This window comes from Myxocyprinus asiaticus, chromosome 40, assembly GCF_019703515.2.
Source record: "Myxocyprinus asiaticus isolate MX2 ecotype Aquarium Trade chromosome 40, UBuf_Myxa_2, whole genome shotgun sequence".
Classification (NCBI taxonomy): Eukaryota; Metazoa; Chordata; class Actinopteri; order Cypriniformes; family Catostomidae; genus Myxocyprinus; species Myxocyprinus asiaticus.
This window is the reverse complement of record NC_059383.1, coordinates 1,132,480-1,156,978: the sequence shown is the minus strand read 5'-3', so window position 1 is coordinate 1,156,978 and position 24,499 is coordinate 1,132,480. Positions and strand designations below refer to the sequence as shown.

The 24,499-nt window shown below is 44.0% G+C and overlaps 1 protein-coding gene across 2 annotated transcripts in view; it reads right to left on the bottom strand.

Moving 5' to 3' along the window:
* Positions 1–8,065: 8,065 nt before the first annotated feature.
* Positions 8,066–24,499, bottom strand: part of LOC127430657 (polypeptide N-acetylgalactosaminyltransferase 10) — a 169,591-nt gene continuing 153,157 nt past the window's right edge. The window contains exon 12 of one of the 2 annotated variants that reach the window (XM_051680588.1): positions 8,066–11,496. In XM_051680588.1, coding sequence (XP_051536548.1) covers positions 11,329–11,496 — 168 coding nt within the window. In that variant the 3' untranslated portion in view covers positions 8,066–11,328. The remainder of the gene's footprint in view (positions 11,497–24,499) is intronic. The other variant, XR_007895466.1, reaches the window with a different exon arrangement.

Genomic DNA, 24,499 nt, shown 5'->3' with positions numbered 1-24,499 from the left:
TTTTAAAGATGCTTTTCCGATTGTGTGTTATTCCTGGTTGTGCTCATTATCTCTCGCCTTCTAACGGTCACGATCACTGTCTTTCGTGTCTGGGTACTGCTCACGCGGAGACAGCGTTCGTGGATGGTCACATTCTCATTGCGAGAATGTGTCCATGGCAACGTTGCGGTCACGGCTCGCCTTCATAAGGAAGCGAGCCACCCCAGAGGCTCCCGCCTCGGTCCTTTTACCCACGGGTTTGAGGCCAGCGCGGCTAGCACTGGGGGCGATTTGGGGACCCCAATGGGACCGCCTCCGCCGGGTATCCCCCCGCGGACCTCCCATTCCCCAGCACGCTCGTCTGCCCCGATCGGGCTTCCGGGTGAGTCCGCCGGCTCGTCTCACGGCGAGTTCGACCTCTTATTCAGAGCCCGCGAAAGTGATGAGCTCTCGAGCGCAGCATCGGAGAGCGGGCTCGTCCAGTCGGAAGCCTCGGCTGGGCTCCTCCCTTCGGGGTCGATCGCCCAGTCACAGGCTGACGCGGAGATGACGACATGCTTTCCCGGACAGCCGCGAGTGTCGGTTAGAGTGGATTTCACCGCTCTTCCCTGAACCCTCGCGGCTCTGTGATTGGTTCCTGGGCTCGCGGCGCCGCTCAAAGCCACGCCCCGCCCCGTTCCTTTCTTCCCGGAAGTGCATGAAGAGCTGACAAGATCGCGGGAGGCACCTTTTACTGCCCGGTCCCGATCTTTTCAGCTTCCCCGCTCTCACTACCCTCGATGGTGGGGCGGCCAAGGGTTATTCGGCAATCCCCCGGTGGATAAAGGCGCTCACGGTGCACCTATGCCCGCAGAGCGCCGCCACCTGGCGTGGGTGCCCAAAGCCCCCGTCCAAGGCCTGTAGGTTTACGTCGTCTCTGACGGTCAAAGCCTACGGCGCTGCTGGACAAGCCGCCTCCGCCCTGCACGCCATGGCTCTCCTGCAAGTCCGCCAAGGCGCTAAAGGAACTGCACGAGGGTAGTTCCACCCCGGGATTGATGCAGGAACTGCGCTCGGCTACCGACCTCGCTCTCCGAGCGACGGAGGTCACGGCGCGGTCTCCCGGGCGGACGATGGCCACACTAGTGGTCCAGGAGCGCCACCTTTGGCTCAACCTGGTCGAGATGGGTGAGGCCGACAGGACACGATTCCTTGCTGCCCCCATTTTCCAGGCGGGCCTATTCGGCGACACCGTCGAGGACTTTGCCCAGCAGTTCTCGATGGTAGAGCAGTAGATGGATGCTAGCCGGCTTGTCCTGCCCCGGCGTGGCTCAAGATCCCCCCATCTACTCATCGCCGAGGGCGTCCCCCTGCGGTGACTGCACCGGCTCCGCCGCAGCCCGCCCCTCCGGCCCGGCCCCGGCGTGGAGCCCACCGCAGGAAGCCGACGCCACCCGTCTCACAGCCGGCACCGAAGAACCCACGGAGGTCTTCGAAGCGCCCCTGAGACGGGCGACCCAGGGACAACGAAACCCGCTGCTCTGGAGCTGGTAAGCAGATCTTCTTTTTGTTACCTTTTGCATTTAATTGCGCTGCATGCCCAAGTGGCTGCAGTACTCAAGAGCTCCGCAAGAGTGGTTTCCTTGTTCCCTGGGTCACATATTCGGTGTGTACGGCTGGCATCACGACCACCGTCCACCACTCCATTTGGCAGGTTGGCGCTCCAGCGGCGGTCTCCCGCCCTGAGCGCCCAGCTGTGGCACAAATCCGCCCCCGATGTGACAGTCTCCACGGGTCATGAGGACAGGCCTCTTCCTCCCCCGTCCCAGGCTGTTCCGGGGGTGGTCACAAGGAGCCAGGTAAGTGCTTCGATGTCCTCGGACTCAGCACGGCCACGATGTGGTGTGGCACCTCAAGCTCCGCCCCGCCGCGAGGCCCCACCCGCCGGTACATCCGATGACGTTGTCCCTTTGGTCCCCCTTGCGCGGAACTCGGGTGCATGGCTTGCGCTTTCCAGTCCGTCGCGAGGGCTGGTCCGGACCGTCCGACTCGGCTGCACGATTCACTTCGCTGGGCATCCGCCCAGGTCCAGCGGTGTCCACTTCACCTTGGTGAAAGATGGAAACGCTGCTACCTTGCGCGGAGATCGCTACCCTCCTACGGAAGGACGCGATAGAACCTGTCCCTCCAGCCGAGATGAAGAGGGGGTTTTACAGCCCCTACTTCATTGTACCGAAAAAAGGCGGTGGGTTGCGGCCAATCTTGGACCTGCGAGTACTGAACCGGGCCTTACACAGACTCCCGTTCAAGATGCTGACGCAAAGACGCATTCTAGCGAGCGTCCGGCATCAAGATTGGTTCGCGGCGGTAGACCCAAAGGATGCATACTTTCACGTCTCGATCCTTCCTCGACACAGACCCTTCCTGCGGTTTGCGTTCGAGGATCAGGCGTATCGGTACAAGTCCTCCCTTTCGGCCTGTCCCTGTCTCCTCGCGTCTTTACGAAGATCGCAGAGGCTGCCCTTGCCCCGTTAAGGGAGGTGGGCATTCGCATTCTCAACTATCTCGACGACTGGCTAATCCTAGCTCACTCTCGAGATGGGTTATGCGCACACAGGGACCTGGTGCTCTCACACCTCAGCCGACTAGGGCTTCGGGTCAGCTGGGAAAAGAGCAAGCTCCTCCCGGTTCAGAGCATCTCTTTTCTCGGTTTGGAGTTGGACTCAGTCTCCTTGACGGCGCACCTTACGAACGAGCGCGCCCAGTCGGTGCTGGCCTGTTTGAAGGCGTTCAAACAGAAAACAGCGGTTCCACTGAAACATTTTCAGAGGCTCCTGGGGCATATGGCGTCCTCGGCAGTGGCCACCCCGCTCGGGTTGATGCATATGAGGCCGCTTCAGCACTGGCTCCAGACTCGAGTCCCGAGATGGGCATGGCGCCACGGGACACACCGCGTGGCCATTACGTCGGTCTGTCACCGTCTTTTCAGCCCTTGGACCAACCTCTCGTTTCCACGAGCAGGTGTTCCGCTAGAACTGGTCTCCAGGCGCGTCGTGGTCACGACAGATGCCTCCAAAATGGGCTGGGGCGCTGTTGGCAACGGGCACGCAGCCGCCGGCCTTTAGACGGGTCCGCAGCTGCGTTGGCACATCAACTGCCTCGAGTTACTGGCAATTCTGCTCGCCCTGCGGAGGTTCCGGCCGTTGATCCAGGGCAAGCACGTGCTAGTTCGGACAGACAGCACGGCAGCGGTAGCATATGTCAACCGCCAAGGCGGTCTGCGCTCCCGCTGTATGTCATAACTCGCCCGCCGTCTCCTCCAACGGAGTTAGCAGCACCAAGTCGCTGCAAGCCACTCACATCCCGGGCAACCTCAACACTTCGGCGGACGCGCCGTAACAACAGGTTACCCTCAAGGGAGAGTGGAGACTCCACCTTCAGGTGGTCCAGCTGATTTGGAGTCGATTCAGTCAGGCACAGGTGCACCTGTTCGCCTCCCAAGAATCCTCCCACTGCCCGCTCTGGTATGCCCTCACCGAGGCCTTCCTCGGTATAGACGCGCTGGCACACAGCTGGTCCCCTGGCATTCGCAAATATGCGTTTTCCCCAGTGAGCCTGCTCGCACAGACCCTGTGCAAGTTCAGGGAGGACGAGGAGAAGGTCGTCCTGGTAAGCACCCTACTGGCCCGCCCAGACGTGGTGTGGGACGCGGAAGACCTAAGCTGTCTCCCACCTGCGGTGGTAGACACATTCACTCAGGCTAGGGCTCCCTCTACGAGGCGCCTGTATGCCTTTAAGTGGTGTCTGTTCGCTAAGTGGTGTTCTTCCCATCAGGAAGACCCCCAGAGGTGCGCAGTCAGATCAGTGCTTTCCTTCCTGCAAGAGAGGTTAGAAGGGAGGCTGTCCCCTTCCACCTTGAAGGTGTACGTTGCTGCCATAGCAGCACACCATGACGCAGTCGACGGTGAGTCCTTAGGGAAGCATGATCTGATCATCAGGTTCCTAAGAGGCGCCAGGAGGCTGAATCCCTCCAGGCCACGCCTTGTTCCCTCATCGGACCTCTGTAGTTTTTCAGGGTCTACAGAGAGCCCCCTTTGAGTTTTGCAGTCAGCCGGGCTTAAGGCACTCTCCTTGAAGACTGCCCTCCTGACTGCGCTCACTTCCATCAAGAGGGTAGGTGACCTGCAAGCGTTCTCTGTCAGCGAAACGTGCCTGGAGTTCGGTCCGGGCTATTCTCATGTGATCCTGAGACCCCCGACCGGGCTATGTGCCCAAGGTTCCCACCACTCCTTTTAGAGACCAGGTGGTGAACCTGCAAGCGCTGCCCCAGGAGGAGGCAGACCCAGCCCTGGCGTTGCTGTGTCCGGTGCGCGCTTTGCGCATCTATTTGGATCGCACGCAGAGCTTTAGACTCTCTGAGCAGCTCTTTGTCTGCTTCGGTGCACAGCGGAAAGGAAGCGCTGTCTCCAAGCAGAGGATCGCCCACTGGCTCATTGACGCCATAACTATGGCATGTCTCACCCAAAACATGCCGCCCCCGGTAGGGCTACGAGCCCATTCTACTCGTGGTGTAGCGGCTTCTTGGGCCCTGGCCAGAGGTGCCTCTCTAACAGACATTGCAGAGCAGTGGGCTGGGCAACACCCAACACCTTTGCAAGGTTCTACAACCTCCGGGTGGAACCGGTTTCGTCCCAGGTAGTGGCACTCAACACAAGCGGATAAGCCCGGGATAGCCGGCCGGGTGTATCGCTTGCACATAGCGCCTTCCACCTCCTTTTGAGCTGAAGACATGCGCTGTTAATTCCCAGTAGTGTTCACAAAGGTTGTTCCCTGGTTGACTTCCTCCGAGCCCTGTGGCAGTCGAGTTTTCGGAGAGACTCGCTGCCGGCCCAGTACACGCGCTAACTAAGAGCCCGGTTCTGGGGTAGGTGCTCCGCATGTGGCGGTTCCCTGTAAGGCTAACCCCATGCGATCTATATCTTCCGCTAGTTCGTTTCCCTACTGGCAAACTGCGTCTTCCTTGGGCAGAGCCCCTCAGTCTCCATGTTGTAGTAACTCCTCCCCCATTGGGTAGGATCTACCTTGAAGGCTCTCCACATGGTTGGAAAGACCATGTGATGTATTCTTCCACTTAAATATCCCCCCTCTCTTGGGGCGAGGTGTGGTCTCCGCGGTGTCCTCCCCTTGGGAGGGACACCCCCCGACTAGACCTGGCGGCCCAGTCGGATAATCCCCCTTCTTTTTAGGGAGTGGAAAAAGAGAAGGGGAAAGAGGCCATGACTGGGTTAAGCCTGTCTCTATCTCTGGGTAGTCGACTTGTCCCCAAAAAGGGCCGTTCGACACTCATAACTGTGTTGGGGGAGGTTACGTGTCGACCTGGTGTGCTGGCTATGAGGCACACAGCAAGTCTGCCCACCACACACCGCCAGTTCACGTAACACAGTTCAGCCTTGTGGCGTTTTGTATAGGGACCCCTAGTGTCACTACATCGACACCAACGTCGAGTGAGTGACAGATAGGGAACGTCATGGTTACTGGTGTAACCTCCGTTCCCTGATGGAGGGAACGAGACGTTGGTCCCTCCTGCCACAACGCTGATCTACCCGCTGAAATGGCCGGACCTTATATCGGCTCCTCAGCGTAAAACCTGAATGAGTGGTTGCATACCAGCTCCTTTTATACCCGTATGTTCGGGGGAGTGGCATGCAAATACCACTCGCCAATTTTCATTGGCCTTTTATCAAAGACCAGAGGTGTCTCGGGCTCCCAAGAGTGACCCCTAGTGTCACTACATCGACACCAACGTCTCGTTCCTTCCATCAGGGAACAGAGGTTACACCAGTAACCATGACGTTACTCCACCAAATACTGATTTCTGAATTCTTCCCAAGTTTAAAAAATAGTACTGTGTTGTTTAAAAATGTATATGAACTTGTTTTCTTTGCATTATTCGAGGTCAGAAAACACTGCATCTTTTTTGTTATTTGACCAGTTGTCATTTTCTGCAAATAAATGCTCTAAATAACAATATTTTTATTTGGAATTTGGGAGAAATGTTGTCAGTACTTTATAGAATAACACAAAAAATGTTCATTTTACTCAAACACATTACAAAACACCTATAAATAGTAAATCCAGAGAAACTGATAATTTTGCTGTGGTCTCAATTTTTTCCAGAGCTGTGTATATATATATATATATATATATATATATATATATATATATATATATATATATATATATATATATATATATATATAGTGTATATATACAGAGTGGCGCCCAAAAAATGGGGCCACTATGTTTGATTGCTCATATCTTAAAAATGCATAAAGGCATTAGCATGATTTTTGGCAAACTTCTACGACTTTTTGTAAACAAAAAAATGAGGTCACTGTGATGTATAAGTAAATTTATTTGTACATTTATTTACCTTCCAACACCTTCCAACACACATTGGTCCATGAGTGGTTTCTTAGCAACCTATCCAACCCTTCATCCTTAGGTTTGCCCTAAGACCAGAGGAGAGAAAGACCATAAAAATTCTTCAAGACCTCTTGAAGCAGCATTAACTTACCATGTGGCAAAAGCTGAAACAAAGAAGCCACAAAGACAAATCTTTACACACGTACCTTTACTTCTAACATGGACACCAACTGCAACACATCCACTCCATGTTTGTTCACAGAACTGTTTATGTAAATTGCAGTTGTTCAATTAGCACAACAGTTCACACAAACTGAACTATAGTTGTATAAAGTAATGCATGTGTAATATGTAACCTTTCAATATCATGTTTCATCTCTATATCTTCAGAAAAATGCCAAGAGTATTTTTGAAGAAGTTTGGAAAGTAAAAAATACATAGATAAAACTTTAAAGACACTGTTCAAACTATGTACTTTAAAATATGCAAATGATTCACATTGGTGCCAGGGTGATTCTCACTTCAGTGCTGTGGATTTAGTAACTGGTCGATCCTCCTGTGGCAGCAATAAGGTCAACCAAGCATTTCCGGTAGCTGCGGATTTGACCTGCAACAATGTTCAGAAGGAATTTTAGACCATTCTTCCCTACAGAATTGTTTCAGCTCAGCCTTATTCTTAGGATGTCTTGTGTGAATGGCTCTCTTGAGGTAATTCCACATCATCTCTATTGGGTTATGGTCTGGGCTCTGACTGGGCCACTCCAAAAGGTGAATTTACTTTTTTTTTTAAGCCATTCTTTAGTGGATTTACTTCGATGTTTAGATTAATTGTCCTGCTGCATCACCCAACTTCTACTGTACTTCAAGCAGTCCAGGCCCCGAAGCAGCCTCAAATCACGATGCTCTCTCCACTGTACTTCACCGTTGGGATGATGTTTTCATGTTGGTATGTGGTGCCCTTATTACAGCATATGTTGAGCTGCGTGTTCTTCCCAAACAATTCAACCTTAGTTTCATCAGTCCACAAAATATTTTCCCAATAGCCAGGGTTGGGGAGTAACGGAATACATGTAATGGGATTACGTATTTAAAATACAAAATATAAGTAACTGTATTCTACTACAGTTACAATTTAAATAATTGGTAATTAGAATACAGTTACATTCAAAAAGTATTTTGATTACTGAAGAGATTACTTTGCATTTTACTGTCATTAATATTTAGTCCTTTCAGATGGAAAACATTTATACATATAAACAATGCGATCCAAAGTGCATTTGAACAGTGGTGAAACACTTTCTTATGATGTGTTACATTCATACGAGCAGACAAGAGAAGTAAGTTTGAAGTAAGTTTGGAGCAGAGGAAATAGAAATAAACCTTGTGTGAATTGTCAGCTTTACGCTAAGCTAAAATGCTATTTCTAGCCATTTTACATGCACATGTTACCAGGCACAATCGTATATTTTTATCAAGAAAATTCACGTTAGATCCTAATTTCTTTTTTCTAGTAAGACCTTTGATATTAGGGCAAAAATCTTATTCTTGATAATAATTTTTGTATTGTTTTCCTGTAAAAATATATAAAAATCCTTAAAACAAGATCAATTTGATTGATCTTGTTTTAGAAACAACACTGCATAAGATATTTAGGTTTTTCAGAGAATGTATTTTTAAGATGTGTATTTTGTCTTACTGTACCGGAGTTATTATAGTCAAAACAAGTGAAAAAATCTACCAGTGCTGAAGTAGTAATCCAAAGTATTTAGAATACATTACTGACCTTGAGTAATTTAATGGAATATGCTACAAATTACATTTTACAGCATGTATTTGGGGCAGTGGTGGCTCACACCTCCAATTTCATTAATAGGATGCCAGGTTTGCCAACTCCTGACTCTACACTGTGAATGTTTGAATTATGTATTCAATATGGACATGAACAATACAATAATTTGTGTGTTATTAGTTAAAACAGATTGTGTTTGTTCATTATTGCAACTTAGATGAAGATCAAACCAGATTTTAAGACAAATTTATACATAAAATCACGTAATCCCAAAGGGTTCACAAATTTGTTTTTTAGCCACTGTATATATAGGCTATACAACATACTGTATTTACTTTTTACAAAACTCTTTTTAACAAATTCAGGTTTATTTATTAAGGTTATTTTCACTCATTCATTTATTAGTTAATTTTGTATTACTCATTTCATTTAACTTCTAACAAAATATAGTCATAGCAGTTTGCCTGAAAGAACACAAAACGTTTGGATGTTTTACGCACGATTTACATATGGAAAGAAGCAGGTGTAAATTTTGTTTGTATGAACTAACACTTTGAAAATATGAATTTAAAATAAGAATTTACAACACAACAGCTTTACAACCGATTCACAACAATTTATGCTGCTCATGTTTCATGAATGAGGCTGATAGTGTTTAATAGACACACCATCCCAATAGTCTTAAAGCTAACCACCTACTTCCAATATTTTACACACAGCAGATATCAATATGATGCCATTTGACAACATGCCATGTGCATTTGAGAATATGGCTTTAGTTTATTAGCTTGTGTTTGTTTTGTAAACATGAACCTTGGATCAGAGTAATTTGTGTGTATTATTTTGAGAAAATTATGCAAATCAAGAAAATTGGCTGTATGAATTGTTTTTAGAACAATGACCTTAATTTGGAGTAATTTGTAAAATCAGTTGAGAAAAACTGTAATTGGCAGATGACTAAAAAGCTATTTAATTAATTAATCAAGTCCTGAATTGCCATGATTCAGAACAGAGGACTCTTACAACACTGTTCACATGTAATTCATTATCAAGATCCAGCAACATAATTTCCCCCACAAGATCACCAATCCTGTTATAGAATAAAATGATCATCCCTAAAATTATTTATTTTTCTTTGCATTATCTGCATTAAAATTCAGAAGAGTCCAGAACAGATGTTCTGAAACAAAAAAAAAAGGTCTACTTATTTTTCTGTGACTGAAAAATAGTTTTACATTTCATTTAAACAACTGTCAGAGCTGATATAAATGAGACATACCATAGTTAATATAACTTGAAAGAAAATAAATCAAAACCAGAAGTAAACAGAACATACAATCTACTAGATTATCACTCTTCAAATTAAATGATTATCAATATGTGCATATAAACTTACAGTATAAAGATACTACCATTCCATATAAGTGTACCATTCCATTCCACCATACCAAAATTTACTACATCCAACTCTGTGTCAATATTATTTAGTATTCAAATAATGCAGATATTTTACACAATGATGCACCCAAAAGCTAATCTTACAACACTTAGTTTCAAACAAAACACAATATTAGACCACAGACTCCTAAAGCCCAATTTGCTCAATTATTTACATGTGCATTTTGAAACATTGGTCCACCCAAAACAGTAATATCATTATTTTTTATTAAACCCTGGCCTCACAGAAAAAAAAAAAAAAAAAAAAAAAAAAACAAAAAAAAAAAAAATACACTAATATATTAAAATAGGTTCTGGACAAACAAACATTTGAAAAGTTCTTGATAGATAAACTGAATGATAAAAACAGGACAGACACAGACAAATCACTAACTTCTCAAATACTCTCAATAGATGTACAAAACTAGAGAAGCATCTGTGTTGGCATTACACTATGATCTGTCAGCAAGGCACAGCAAATTCAGCATTGTGTTTGTAATATGCATTAGAGCTATACTAAAGATTTAGGCTTTGGTACTATGTAAAAGAATTGCCATGTCAGAACTGCATAGCACTTTTCTTTTCAGTCAGGTATGCACAAGAATACAAAACGCATAGTGTATTTGCAGTGTAAATTAAACGGTTAAATACAGTGGCCCCAAAAAGTATTTTGACACACGAAAAACTGTATGAATGTGTTTGCATTATACAGTATAACAAAATATCACAGCAAGTGCAATTTTAAAGAAAGATTACACAAGCACACTTAAAAGCAAAACAGCTTTACAAAGAGAACTTTGCTAGGTTTGGTTATATAAAATTAGATATATTGTTCAAAATTAAGAAAGTACTGGGAGATTTTCTGGTTGTCAAAACATACATCCATTAGAATCAGCTTGGGCTCAGAGTTTTCTCAGAGTTAGTTCTGAGAAAAGCTCTAGTGTTATTTGTTTGCATATGCCACACATGAAATTCCTGACAAAGTGACAAAGGTGTCCAAAAGAGTCCAAGTACTTTTTGGGCCACTGTATAGGCAAGGAAGACCAATCACAATTCGGTAAGCAAATATTATGCTGACATAATCACTGTCAGTTTATGTTCTATAAAAGCTTAATTTTTTGATAGAAAAAGTTCTTAATTTGAACCAAAGGAAAAACAAAAAATACAGAACATTTTAAATTATCAACAAAACTACGTTTGAATGGAGTCTGTACATTAAGCGCTTTGGGCTGAATTAATTGCATAAGTTTAAGCTATTGTTGGGGTTTAGGACAAACTCTAACCAGAATGTTTGAGGAATATCAATACAGTGCTGCCTTGCAAGCACTGTTATTAATTAGCACAGAGCCTGGAACATAATTATTTGAACTAAACACGAGTACAACGAGCTGATTTTACAGTTTATCATGACTGATTCCCTCCTGTCTGTTTAACAGTGATAGGTAATTGGGGTTTCAGCAGCATTGCTATGAGAATTCAAGGGGGAAAGTGCACAGTAGGATGGAGGAAAGCTGTCCTAAATTTTTGTCCATTTGAAGCAGAAGTGTGAAAAGAGGGATGACGCCTTCAGAGTGCAAAGGTTCAGAATACAGTTTTCAGACATACATCAGTTCAATAAAGGCACAGAATTTCAGCTTCAGTAAGCAATGCCACAATCCAAAATTCCAAATCTCTCACCAGTTTACCACCACCTTGATAATATTCTCATGTTCCAAGTGTTATGCACTGCGTTTGTGATGAAAAGAGTCTAGAACAGTGGCATTGGTGTTTTCGAATAGCCACTGCTGACTTGGTGAGGTCGGGTCACAGTAGTTCATAAAAACCCTCTTCTCTGCAGCATTGGAGTCTATGCAGCTGTTACTGATGGGGTGATATATGCTCTTATCCTGTCAACAAACACAAGAAAAAAGCTTTGAATGTCACACTTATATAGCGCTTTTCTGACACTACACTCAAAGCACTTTACATCAGTAGCAGAAGAATCTCCTCAACCACCACCAGTGTGCAGCATCCACCTGGATGATGCAACAGCAGCCATAGTGTGCCAGTACGTTCACCACACACCAGCTGTTGGTGGAAAGGAGAGAGTTAGTGATACAGCCAATTCATGGATGGGGATTATTAGGAGGCCATGATTGATAAGGGCCAATGAGGGGAATTTGGCTGACCACAGAGAGTCAAGATCTTGGTTTAACAACCTTTTTACAGTATAGTGTCCCTATCACTATACTGGGGCGTTAGGACCAACACAGACTACAGGGTGACCTCCCCCTCCTGGCCTCACTAACACCTCTTAAAGCAGCAGACTTTCTTTTCCCTAGGAGGTCTCCCATCCAGGTACAGACCAGGCTCAACCCTGCTTATCTTCAGTGGGTAACCAGGCGAAAGATGCAGGGTGATATGGCTGCCGACAATATCACCACTGTTAACTAGCCAGTGGTGTGTCCTTTTGAAATGGGGTGACAAGTGTTTTTTTATTTTATTTAATCCCATTTCAGTTCCCGGCAACACTGAACACCTACACATTTAACAAACATTTAATCATATATATTTTTATATTTTTAGACTATATTAACACTCACTCAAAGAAATCCATTGTCAAATCATAGAAGACATTTCAGATTAATTTAAATTCGGACATGACCGAAAAGTGTTGATTAGTCAATTAGTTGTTTACTCTGCATTAAGTCCATCCACTTCCACAAGTTTGTCCCATTACACACTTGTGGTGTGTACATTCTTGTTGATTATAATAGGGCTGGCGGTGAGAGGGGGCTCTCTGTTGTCTTGATGTCTCACGGTCAGAATGGAACATATCCGGATCTGGACAATGGCCTGCTAATTGGTGACCACTGATATAGTATAATATTGATGTTATTAATAATATTTTTGCAAGCAACATTTTTAAGAAAATGATACTAAACTCTCACCTAACAGAGGCAAGTAACTGTCATTCTTCTACCCACATTTTGGTTGTCAAGAGTTGGGCTGTAACTAGTGTTGGATAAGTTTCTCAAAAAGTAATCCACTACAAATGTCCAAGTACTTATGTAAAATGTAATCAGATTACTCTACACATTACTTTTAAGTCACTTTCTAAACCACTTTTCACAGAAAAATGCAACAAATTCCTCATTCATTGTCACCTGCAACTTGTACACTTAGCACTACACGTTTCTCCTTTACAATGATTTGTAGAGGGTGAACACCCTTAAGCTCCCGCAGAATCAGAATCAGAATGAGAATGAGCTTTATTGCCAAGTATGCTTACACATACAAGGAATTTGTCTTGGTGACAGGAGCTTCCAGTACACAACAATACAAAAACAGCAACAAGACTTTTAAAAAATAATACAAATTAAATACAAAATAAATAAATAAATAAATAAATAAATATATATATATATATATATATATATATATATATATATATACATACATATATACATACATATACATACACACACACACACACACACACACACACACACACACACACACACATATATATATATATATATATATATATACAGGTGCACCTCAATAAATTAGAATGTCGTCGAAAAGTTATTTCAGTAATTCAACTCAAATTGTGAAACTCGTATATTAAATTCAATGCACACAGACGGAAGTAGTTTAAGTCTTTGGTTCTTTTAATTGTGATGATTTTGGCTCACATTTAACAAAAACCCACCAATTCACTATCTCAACAAATTAGAATATGGTGACATGCCAATCAGCTAATCAACTCAAAACACCTGCAAAGGTTTCCTGAGCCTTCAAAATGGTCTCTCAGTTTGGTTCACTAGGCTACACAATCATGGGGAAGACTGCTGATCTGACAGTTGTCCAGAAGACAATCATTGACACCCTTCACAAGGAGGGTAAGCCACAAACATTCATTGCCAAAGAAGCTGGCTGTTCACAGAGTGCTGTATCCAAGCATGTTAACATAAAGTTGAGTGGAAGGAAAAAGTGTGGAAGAAAAAGATGCACAACCAACCGAGAGAACCGCAGCCTTATGAGGATTGTCAAGCAAAATCGATTCAATAATTTGGGTGAACTTCACAAGGAATGGACTGAGGCTGGGGTCAAGGCATCAAGAGCCACCACACACAGACGTGTCAAGGAATATGGCTACAGTTGTCGTATTCCTCTTGTTAAGCCACTCCTGAACCACAGACAACGTCAGAGGCGTTTTACCTGGGCTAAGGAGAAGAAGAACTGGACTGTTGCCCAGTGGTCCAAAGTCCTCTTTTCAGATGAGAGCAAGTTTTGTATTGCATTTGGAAACCAAGGTCCTAGAGTCTGGAGGAAGGGTGGAGAAGCTCATAGCCCAAGTTGCTTGAAGTCCAGTGTTAAGTTTCCACAGTCTGTGATGATTTGGGGTGCAATGTCATCTGCTGGTGTTGGTCCATTGTGTTTTTTGAAAACCAAAGTCACTGCACCCGTTTACCAAGAAATTTTGGAGCACTTCATGCTTCCTTCTGCTGAACAGCTTTTTAAAGATGCTGATTTCATTTTCCAGCAGGATTTGGCACCTGCCCACACTGCCAAAAGCACCAAAAGTTGGTTAAATGACCATGGTGTTGGTGTGCTTGACTGGCCAGCAAACTCACCAGACCTGAACCCCATAGAGAATCTATGGGGTATTGTCAAGAGGAAAATGAGAAACAAGTGACCAAAAAATGCAGATGAGCTGAAGGCCACTGTCAAAGAAACCTGGGCTTCCATACCACCTCAGCAGTGCCACAAACTGATCACCTCCATGCCACGCCGAATTGAGGCAGTAATTAAAGCAAAAGGAGCCCCTACCAAGTATTGAGTACATATACAGTAAATGAACATACTTTCCAGAAGGCCAACAATTCACTAAAAATGTTTTTTTTATTGGTCTTATGATGTATTCTAATTTGTTGAAATAGTGAATTGGTGGGTTTTTGTTAAATGTGAGCCAAAATCATCACAATTAAAAGAACCAAAGACTTAAACTACTTCAGTCTGTGTGCATTGAATTTATTTAATATACGAGTTTCACAATTTGAGTTGAATTACTGAAATAAATGAACTTTTCCATGACATTCTAATTGATTGAGATGCACCTGTATATATATATACACACATATATATACATACATACATATATATCTATACACACACACACACACACACACACACACACATACATACCCACATACAAACATACATACATACACATACATATATATATACATACATATACACATACATACACATATACATATATATGAATACATATACATACATACAAACATACACACACACATACGTAGTGCAAATCTAAATACAAATCGGTTATATACAGTGCAAGGAAATGTAATGGCAGAAGAGGTAAGATGTGTTGGATAATATAAAAAGACTAAGCAGTGTATTGCACATTAATTATTGCTCAGAGGGGCAGTTTTAACTGTTCATGAAATGTATAGCCTGAGGGAAAAAACTGTTCCTGTGCCTGACGGTTCTGGTGCTCAGAGCTCTGAAGCGTCGGCCAGAAGGCAACAGTTCAAAAAGGTAGTGGGCTGGGTGAGTGGGGTCCAGCATGATTTTTCCAGCCTTTTTCCTCACTCTGGAAGTGTATAGTCCTTGAAGGGAGGGCAGGGGGCAACCAATAATCATCTCAGTAGTCCGAACTGTTCTTTGTAGTCTTCTGATATCCGATTTCGTAGATGAACCAAACCAGACAGTTATAGAAATGCAGAGGACAGACTCAATGACTGCTGAGTAGAACTGAGTAGAACTGTATCAGCAGAAACGCAAACAGACATGTTTTAAATGTATTCCACATCTTATTGGATATTAATTCTTTTTTAGAATATTATTTTAAAATTATTTTAGAAATGTAACCCAGGGGTGCTCAGTTATTCAATTTTTAATAAATTGTACACTGAAATTGACAAACTCTCACATTACAATGACTACTGTCCCTCATGTAGGTTGATACTGTTTGAGCCTTGCAGTTCAGCACAAGCTCACTGATGCTCAGCACAGAGTACAACACTCTTACAAATGCTCTAATTAAAAATGAAGCTGTCTAATCAGCATAATAAATCAATTATTTACACCTTGTGGATGCCTTGATTAGAACGAGAGGGTTTTCGTTTTTGTCGCACAGCTCATTTGCAGTGTGTATATACCATCTACGTTGCGAGCGGCAAAATATGCAATTAATCCAAAATAATCCTAAAGTGCTTTTCACTTTTGTTCTACAGCTTCTTTTCGAGTGTCAGGTGATGTTTCTTCAGTATTCATTTGTGTGTGCCACAGCGAACAGAGGTGAAACAAAGCGAGCATCTGGGCATTCAGACTGTGCACATTAGAATCAGTTGTCATTACTGATAGGACTGAGGACTAATTTAAGCGTCTCTGTTTAGCCACAGCTGTTTCATTGCTCAACGGACATGTCTGTGATTGGTTAGAATACTCAATCGCTGCAAAAAAAATACGTTGTAAATAGAAACCATTGACGCAAGAGCAGAACTTAAATTGAACGCTGTAATCGTCAGTTTCCACAATTCCATAATTGCGGCAGCCATAATTGTGAATAGTTTTTCAATTAATTGTGCAGCCCTAATAGATAGACAGGGCAATGCCATATGGTTGCTAGGATGTTCCTTCAGGTCACTACAGCATTGTTAGGTGGTTGCTAGGGTGTTATGCGTGGTCGCTAGGGCATTGCTAGGTGGTTGTCAGGAGGTTTCTGAGGTGTTCTGGGTGGTTCCCTGGGCATTGCTAGGGTGGTTGCTAGGGTGTTGCTATGTGGTTGCTAGGGTGTTCAAATATAATCTGCATGCACAATACTAAATAGTAAAATTTACTTATATCTCTCGACTGAAACGTTTCGCCCCCATTCTAGTCCTCGGTTCACGAATGCTCATCAGCAGCGCACTGACCAGCAGTTCTGCTGTCCCTGGATCAGTGTATTGCTGACTTGAGAACTGCTGCGAGCGACTCAATGTGCTGTTGACTCGAGAGCTGCTGTCCCCGGTTCAGTGTACTGTTGACTTGAGAACTGCTGCGAGCGACTCAATGTGCTGTTGACTCGAGAGCTGTTGTCCCTGGATCAGTGTACTGTTGACTCGAGAGCTGCTGTGAACGACTCAATGTACTGTTGACTCAAGAGCTGCTGTCCTGGGATCAATGTACTGTTGACTAGAGATCTGCTGTCCCTGGATCAGTGTACTGTTGACTCGAGGACTGCAGTGACTCAATGTACTGTTGACTAGAGATCTGCTGTCCCCGGATCAGTGTACTGTTGACTCGAGAGCTGTTGTCCCCGGATCAGTGTCCTGTTGACTTGAGAACTACAGCGAGCGACTCAATGTACTGTTGCCTCGAGAGCTGTTGTCCCCGGATCAGTGTATTGCTGACTTGAGAACTGCTGTGAACGACTCAATGTACTGTTGCCTCGAGAGCTGCTGTCCCGGGATCAATGTACTGTTGAGTCGAGAGCTGTTGTCCCCAGTTCAGTGTACTGTTGACTTGAGGACTGCAGCGACTCAATGTACTGTTAGTCAACAGTACATTGAGTCAATGTACTGTTGAGTCGAGAGCTGTTGTCCCCAGTTCAGTGTACTGTTGACTTGAGGACTGCAGCGACTCAATGTACTGTTAGTCAACAGTACATTGAGAGCTGCTGTCCCGGGATCAATGTACTGTTGAGTAGAGATCTGCTGTCCCCGGATCAGTGTACTGTTGACTCGAGGACTGCAGCGACTCAATGTACTGTTGACTTGAGAGCTGCTGTCCCCGGATCAGTGTACTGTTGACTTGAGAACTGCTGCGAGCGACTCAATGTACTGTTGACTCGAGAGCTGTTGTCCCCGGATCAGTGTACTGTTGACTCGAGAACTGCTGTGAACAACTCAATGTACTGTTGACTCGAGAGCTGCTGATCCCGGATCAGTGTACTGTTGACTCAAGAACTGCTGTGAGCGACTCAGTGAACTGTTGACTCAAGAGCTGCTGTCCCGGGATCAATGTACTGTTGACTCAAGAGCTGTTGTCCCCGGATCAGTGTACTGTTGACTCGAGGACTGCAGCGACTCAGTGCACTGTTGACTCGAAAGCTGCTGTCCTGGGATCAGTGTACTGTTGACTCGAGAGCTGTTGTCCCCGGATCAGTGTCCTGTTGACTCGAGAACTGCAGCGACTCAGTGCACTGTTGACTCGAGAGCTGCTGTCCCCGGATCAGTGTACTTTTGCGACCGGATCATGTTTATACGTTGATAAAACAGATTAAAGTCATAAACATATTTCCAGTGTGCTTTTTTTAATACTTCCTGCTGTTCAGCAAAATACACCAGAAACATACAGTACTGTGCAAAAGTCTTATGCACATAAGATGCTTCACAAAAACTTTTGTCTTAAGATGGTTATTTATATTTTCAGCTTTAGTGTGTCAATAGGAAATATACATTTTAGACTCCCAAACATTTCTTTTGCAAATAGAATAGAAGAACAAGGAGCCCTGCAACAGATGGCATGGTTCCACAGAGCCCCCCACTCAATATTGAGTCAGTCTGGGATTACAAGAAGAGACAGAAGCAAATAGATAGAAGAACTGTGGCAAATTCTCCAAGAAGCTTAGAACATCCTATCTGCCAACAACCAAGAAAAACTGTATCCAGGATTACCTAGGAGAATTGGTGCTGTTTTGAAGGCAAAGGTGGTCACACCAAATATTGATTTACCTTTTTTTATGTTTACTGGACCTTGTATGATGTTAACTGATAAATGAAAACTATTTATGGCATTATTTTTGAAGACATCCTCACTATGCAACAAGTGCCTAAAACATTTGCACAGTACTGTACATTTCTCCCCTTAATCACACGCATGCTCGGTTCACAGTATTCTCAGTAACACCTCAGAAAGAGGCGATTCTCAGTTCAGTGTACTGATGACTTGAGAACTGTTGCGAGCGACTCATTGTACTGTTGACTCGAGAACTGTTGCGACCGGTGAGTTTAGTCCGATTTGTGAACTAGTTGGAGCAGTTCATTGCAAAGAAGAGTTAGGCAAAGCAGACATCACCAGTTCTAGGATCATATTACTCCCGGTTACTGTCAGAGTTTCAGGCATGTCTGAGAGACAGGTTAAGATAGAGTAACTTGTGGATCAGTGCTGACTTGAGACGCAAACTGTTACAAATGATTCAGTCCGATTTGGTGACCTGGTTCAACTTGTTCACTAAAAAGAACCGGTTCAAAAGAATGATTTGTTCATGAACTGGACATCATTACAATAGGGCTTTGCTATGTGGTTGCTAGGCGGTTGCTAGGGTGTTCTGTTTAGTCACTAAGGCATTGCCAGGTGGTTCTGGGTGGATGTCAGGCAGTTGCCAAGGTGATACTACAAAGGCTGCTTGCAAGCCCGATGTCTCTACAATGTTCTGTACAATGTCAAAATATGGGTGATGATATACAGTTGCTTGGGTGATCCAGATGGTTGCTAGGCATTTTCCAAGGCGATTACTTAATGCTGCTTGCTGGGGGGTCACGTGATGCCATGCAAGGAGCGGACATGTGAGCGACGAGCTCTGCGCACTTTGCTGAATTTCGATTATTCTCATGTTATAATCTGGTGAAATTTTATACACCCAGTTACACATTTGCCCTTTGTTGCAAAACATGGCAAAGTCAAAATCCTCAGGCTCTGGAGACATTAAAAGACACTTACGTGTTCAGGATGAAAGCCCCGACAGGCCTACAGACCGGGGACTCGATTTGGATGGCGCAGCGGGAGAAGGAATCCAGCGTCAGTTGTCCAACATGTCGGTGATGTTGACGAAGATTCTTGCTGACTTGGAGGATCTTGCTGTAATACGTCGATCGATTACAGAGATGGAACCAAAATTCTCTGAGTTAGCTACAAGAGTGACTGATGTTGAAAAATGGATCGATTTTCTGGAATCTTCGGAGAGGGAATTAACCGCTAATCTGCCCGTGACCAAAGTTGATTTGGAACATCTCCTTGACAAGATTGAAGATCTTGAGAATAGAAACCTTAAGAATAACGTTTGAATTGTTGGAATTCCTGAGCATGAGGAGGGCAGAGATATGGTGAAATTCCTAGATGAGTTTTTCCCATGTCTGCTTGACATAACAGGCCACAAGCTGGAAATCGAGCGAGCTCACAGAGTGCCGGCTCAGAGATCTGCTGAGGGAGATAGGCCCCGATCGATTCTGGCCAGATTTCTGAGATCATCCGATAAAGATCTTGTGTTGCGCCAGGCGAGGAGCAAAGGGAAGCTTTCTTGGAAGAACCATAATATTTTCTTGTTCCCGGACTTTACGAGTTCAACAAGAGAGAAAAGCGATCGGTTCAAGGAATGCAAGAAACTCTTACATCAGAAAAAGATCTTGTTTGCTCTAACGTTTCCTGCCAAACTGAGAATAGAAACGAAGGTCGGTCGCAAAGTATTCACATGTCCAAATCTGGCAATGTCTTTTATAGAATCAATGTCTGAGTAAACCATTGGATGTTGCTCATGTGAGTGGGCCTGACTCGCTGTACTTACTCTTGCATTTGCTCCGCCGTGCGGCCGGAGCTTGTTTTGTGAATAACACTTTCCTTAAAGAAACTTTTGCATTGAAGTTCCCGGACAGATTGAGAGTGGACACTATGGATGACCGCAAAATATCTACATGCTCACACAAAGGATGTCTTTTATAAAGCTGACGGATTGTGTAAGTCATGGTATATACTTTTATGCAGCCTCTGAGTGAATTGACTCGATCATCTGGGAGAACCGGGATGCCAGTTTTGTTTCTTTTTGTATTGGTTCCGCCTAGCGGCTGGAGCTTGTTCTGTTGAATAACATTCCTTTGGAACAGCTGTTGATTCATCTGTTCGTTCTTCGTGCTTATTCCTCCTGCTGGCTGTGGTTTGTTTTGTTGAGTTTTTTTTTAATTTTTTTTTTTTTACGAGACATTGGAATGATTACATCATCCATTGAACTCATAACAGCCGGCTCACTGAACATTCGTTTGTCTGTCCGAGGATTCTGAATGGTTTTATATCAGCTGAAATTTGTTTTGTGGAAGATCACACCTTTGAGACAGTTCTGTGAATGAATCTACACATTCTTTGTGTTCATTCTTCCTATTGACTGGGTTTATTTCACAAAGTATTTTCTGTTATGTAATTAAATTGAGCAATCCGATGGCAAAGTTGTCGTGGGGACTCGAGGGCGTTCATGGACCTTTGAGTTTAGAGGGATTGTCGCCAGTTGGGGCAGTCGTGCGTGGGGTTAATTCGCACGTTTTTCTTTTTTCTGTTTGTTTTGTCCGGGGGGATGTTCGGGGGTTGATTGTTTCACTAATGGGGAATGTGGTCTTCATAATTTTGTTTTTGGCACACAGTTTATTTTTTCTATTATATCAATATGTCAGTTGTTAATATGAGTGTACTATCTCTCTCCACATGGAATGTGAATGGGTTGGGGCACCCCATAAAAAGAAGGAAGGTAATTTCTTTTCTTAAACATAGGAAATATGATATAGTGTTTCTTCAAGAAACACATCTCTCCCTGCAGGAAGCTGAAAAATTTGGGAAGATATGGGGTGGACATGCTTTCTTTAGTGCTGGCACAAGTAAGAGCAAGGGAGTCATTATATTGATTAATAAACATTTACAATTCAAATGTCTCAAACAGATTAAAGATAAATTAGGAAGAGTAATTATTGTTTTAGCTAAAATTCAAGGGCAAAGGTTGATTTTGGCTAATATTTACGCACCTAACGCTGATGATCAGGGCTTTTTTTATAGATCTTGAAGGGATGTTGCAAACCGCTGGCACCCCTCATGATATAATATTGGGAGGAGACTTTAATCTTTTGATGGATTCAGTCCTTGATCATAGTGAAGCAAAAGTGTGTAAGCCCCCTAGAGCAACACTGACGCTTCACAGGATGTGTAAAAATCTTGGTCTTTCAGATATTTGGAGACTTTTGATCCCATCTGGTAGGGACTATACATTTTTTTCATCAGTCCATAAGATTTATTCTAGAATAGATTTTTTTTTGATATCCAAATCCATAATTTCATTTGTTGTTGATTGCTCAATTGGAAACATTTTAGTCTCAGATCATGCCCTGGTGAGTTTAGAGGTGATGCCACATATAGAGAAAAAGAAATCATATAGTTGGCGCCTTAATGTATCGCTTTTGCAAAATCCTGATTTCCAACAAATGTTAAAGACTGAAATCAATGTTTATATGGAGACCAACTGGTCCTCAGTATCCTCTGTGGGCATGGCTTGGGAGGCACTTAAAGCGGTTCTTAGGGGCCAGATCATACAGTATGCCTCATTCATAAAAAAAATCCAAAGCACGAGAACTTGTGGAGTTGGAAGGAAATATTAAAAGTGCAGAGGCAGAGCTGAAGCGCCGTATGTCAGCTGATGGCCTCAGAGAATTGACCCGATTGAAATATAGATATAATACTATTTTGTCGCGGAAAGTGGAGTTTTGGTTATTCAGGGCAAGACAGTCATACTTTGAGTCGGGTGACAAAGCAGGGAAGCTTTTGGCAAGAAATATAAAGCAGAGAGAGTCTTTTTCTACCATTCCCTCAGTGAAATCTGCTGGTGGTGAAATATTTACCTCAGCCATTGATAATAATGCTTTTAAAGAATTATATCGTGATCTCTATAGTTCCACATCTTCATCTACAGATGAAGATATTAGAAACTTTGTGGAACCATTAGATCTTCCTAAACTGACGATTGAGCAACAAAACTCTCTTGATTCTGAGATAACCTTGGAGGAGCTTGACGAGGTAATTAAGTCTCTACCTACTAGCAAGGCTCCGGGGCCAGATGGTTTTGCCGCAGAATTTTTTAGATCCTATGCTACAGAACTGGCTTCACTTTTGTTAGAAGTTTATACAGAATCATTAAAGAATGGAAAGCTTCCTCCAACCACGACACAAGCCCGGATCAGTCTGATTCTTAAAAAGGACAAAAATCCAAGCGAGTGTAAAAGTTACCATCCAATTTCCCTGATCCAACTAGATGTAAAAATATTGTCAATAATTTTGGCTAATTGATTAAGTAAAGTTATGACATCTCTCATACATATAGATCAGGTGAGGTTTATTTGGGGTCGCAGCTCTTCTGATAACATCAGGCGTCTCATCAATATCATGTGGTCAGTAGCGAATGATCAATCTCCAATCGCTGCCATCTCACTTGATGCCGAAAAGGTGTTTGATATGGTAGAATGGGATTATCTTTTTAAGATTTTGGAAATGTACAGGTTCAAGAGAACATTTATTGGTTGGATTAAGTTACTTTATAGACACCCTGTAGCAGCGGTACAAACAAATGGATTAATCTCAGATTATTTTACTTTGAATAGGGGCACTCGGCAGGGTTGCCCTCTGCATTGTGACTCAAGATAGCGCCGAGTATGGCTGCTGCGTTGCGAGCTCCGACACAACATAGTAGTGTTTTGTTTGTTTTGTTCACAATTCTTATGTTTTTTGTCTTGGATGTTGTCGGCCTTATTGTCTACGACAGACAAACACTTTTGGACATTGGTTCAGCAATTTCACACCGTAAACCGGACTTCAAGTTTCTCAATGCCGACCCGCTGTTTACAAACACGCAAGCGGAGCCCTTTGTCTGGGCAGCACGGCCGCGGAAATGCAAAAGGAAAAGGGGAAACAGAGCCGGCGTTCTCATCAGAGTAAGACGCCGCGCAAATCGACCCCCGCTACCCACTATTCTACTGGCAAATGTTCAGTCTCTGGATAACAAGCTCTGCGAGCTGAAAGCACAGATCTCTTTCCAACGAGATACAAGGGACTGCTGCATTATCCGCCTTACGGAAACTTGGATGTCTGCGGAGATCCCAGACTCAGCCATTGAACCCGCGGGGTTCTCTGTGCACCGAGCGGACAGAGCGAAAGACCTCTCAGGTAAAAGCAGAGGTGGTGGTGTATGTTTTATGATCAACAAATCCTGGTGTGATCAGAGGAACGTACATTCTATCAAGTCTTTCTGCTCTCCTGGTCTGGAATTTCTCATGCTTCTGTGTCGACCATTCTGGCTACCGAGGGAATTCACAGCGGTCATTATCACTGCTGTGTACATCCCGCCACAAGCCGACACAGACTGGGCACTCAAGGAACTGTATGGGAGTATAAGTGAGCAGGAAACCGCGCACCCTGAGGCCGCGTTCATTGTGACCGGGGACTGTAATAAAGCCAGTTTAAAATCAGTCGCACCAAAATACCACCAGCACATTAGTTTCAACACACGAGGGGACCGGGTTTTGGACCATTGCTACTTTCCCTTCTGGGATGGCTACAAATCCCTCCCCCGCCCACCATTTGGCAAATCGGACCACTCTTCCATTCTGCTTCTGCCCGCTTACAGGCAGAAACTGAAACAGGAAGCACCCACCCTCAGAATGATCCAGTGCTGGTCGGACCAATCAGACTCTACGCTACAAGACTGTTTTGATCACGTGGACTGGGAGATGTTCCGGTCCGCCTCTGATGACGACATCGAGCTTTACGCTGATAGCGTAATGTGTTTCATCAAAAAGTGCGTGGAGGACGTGGTTCCGACCAGAACAATACGGATCTATCCGAATCAGAAACCATGGATAAATAACGATGTTCGTGCGGCACTTAATGTGCGGACCTCCGCTTTTAATTCCGGGAACGTGGATCAGAACCGCAAAACGCCAGTACAGGAGCAAGATTGAAGGACAGTTTAACACCACCAACTCTAGAAGCATGTGGCAGGGAATTAACATCATCACGGACTTTAAAGGGAATAAAAACTCCGCCATGAACACTGCTGCCTCTCTCCCGGATGAGCTAAATACTTTTTATGCT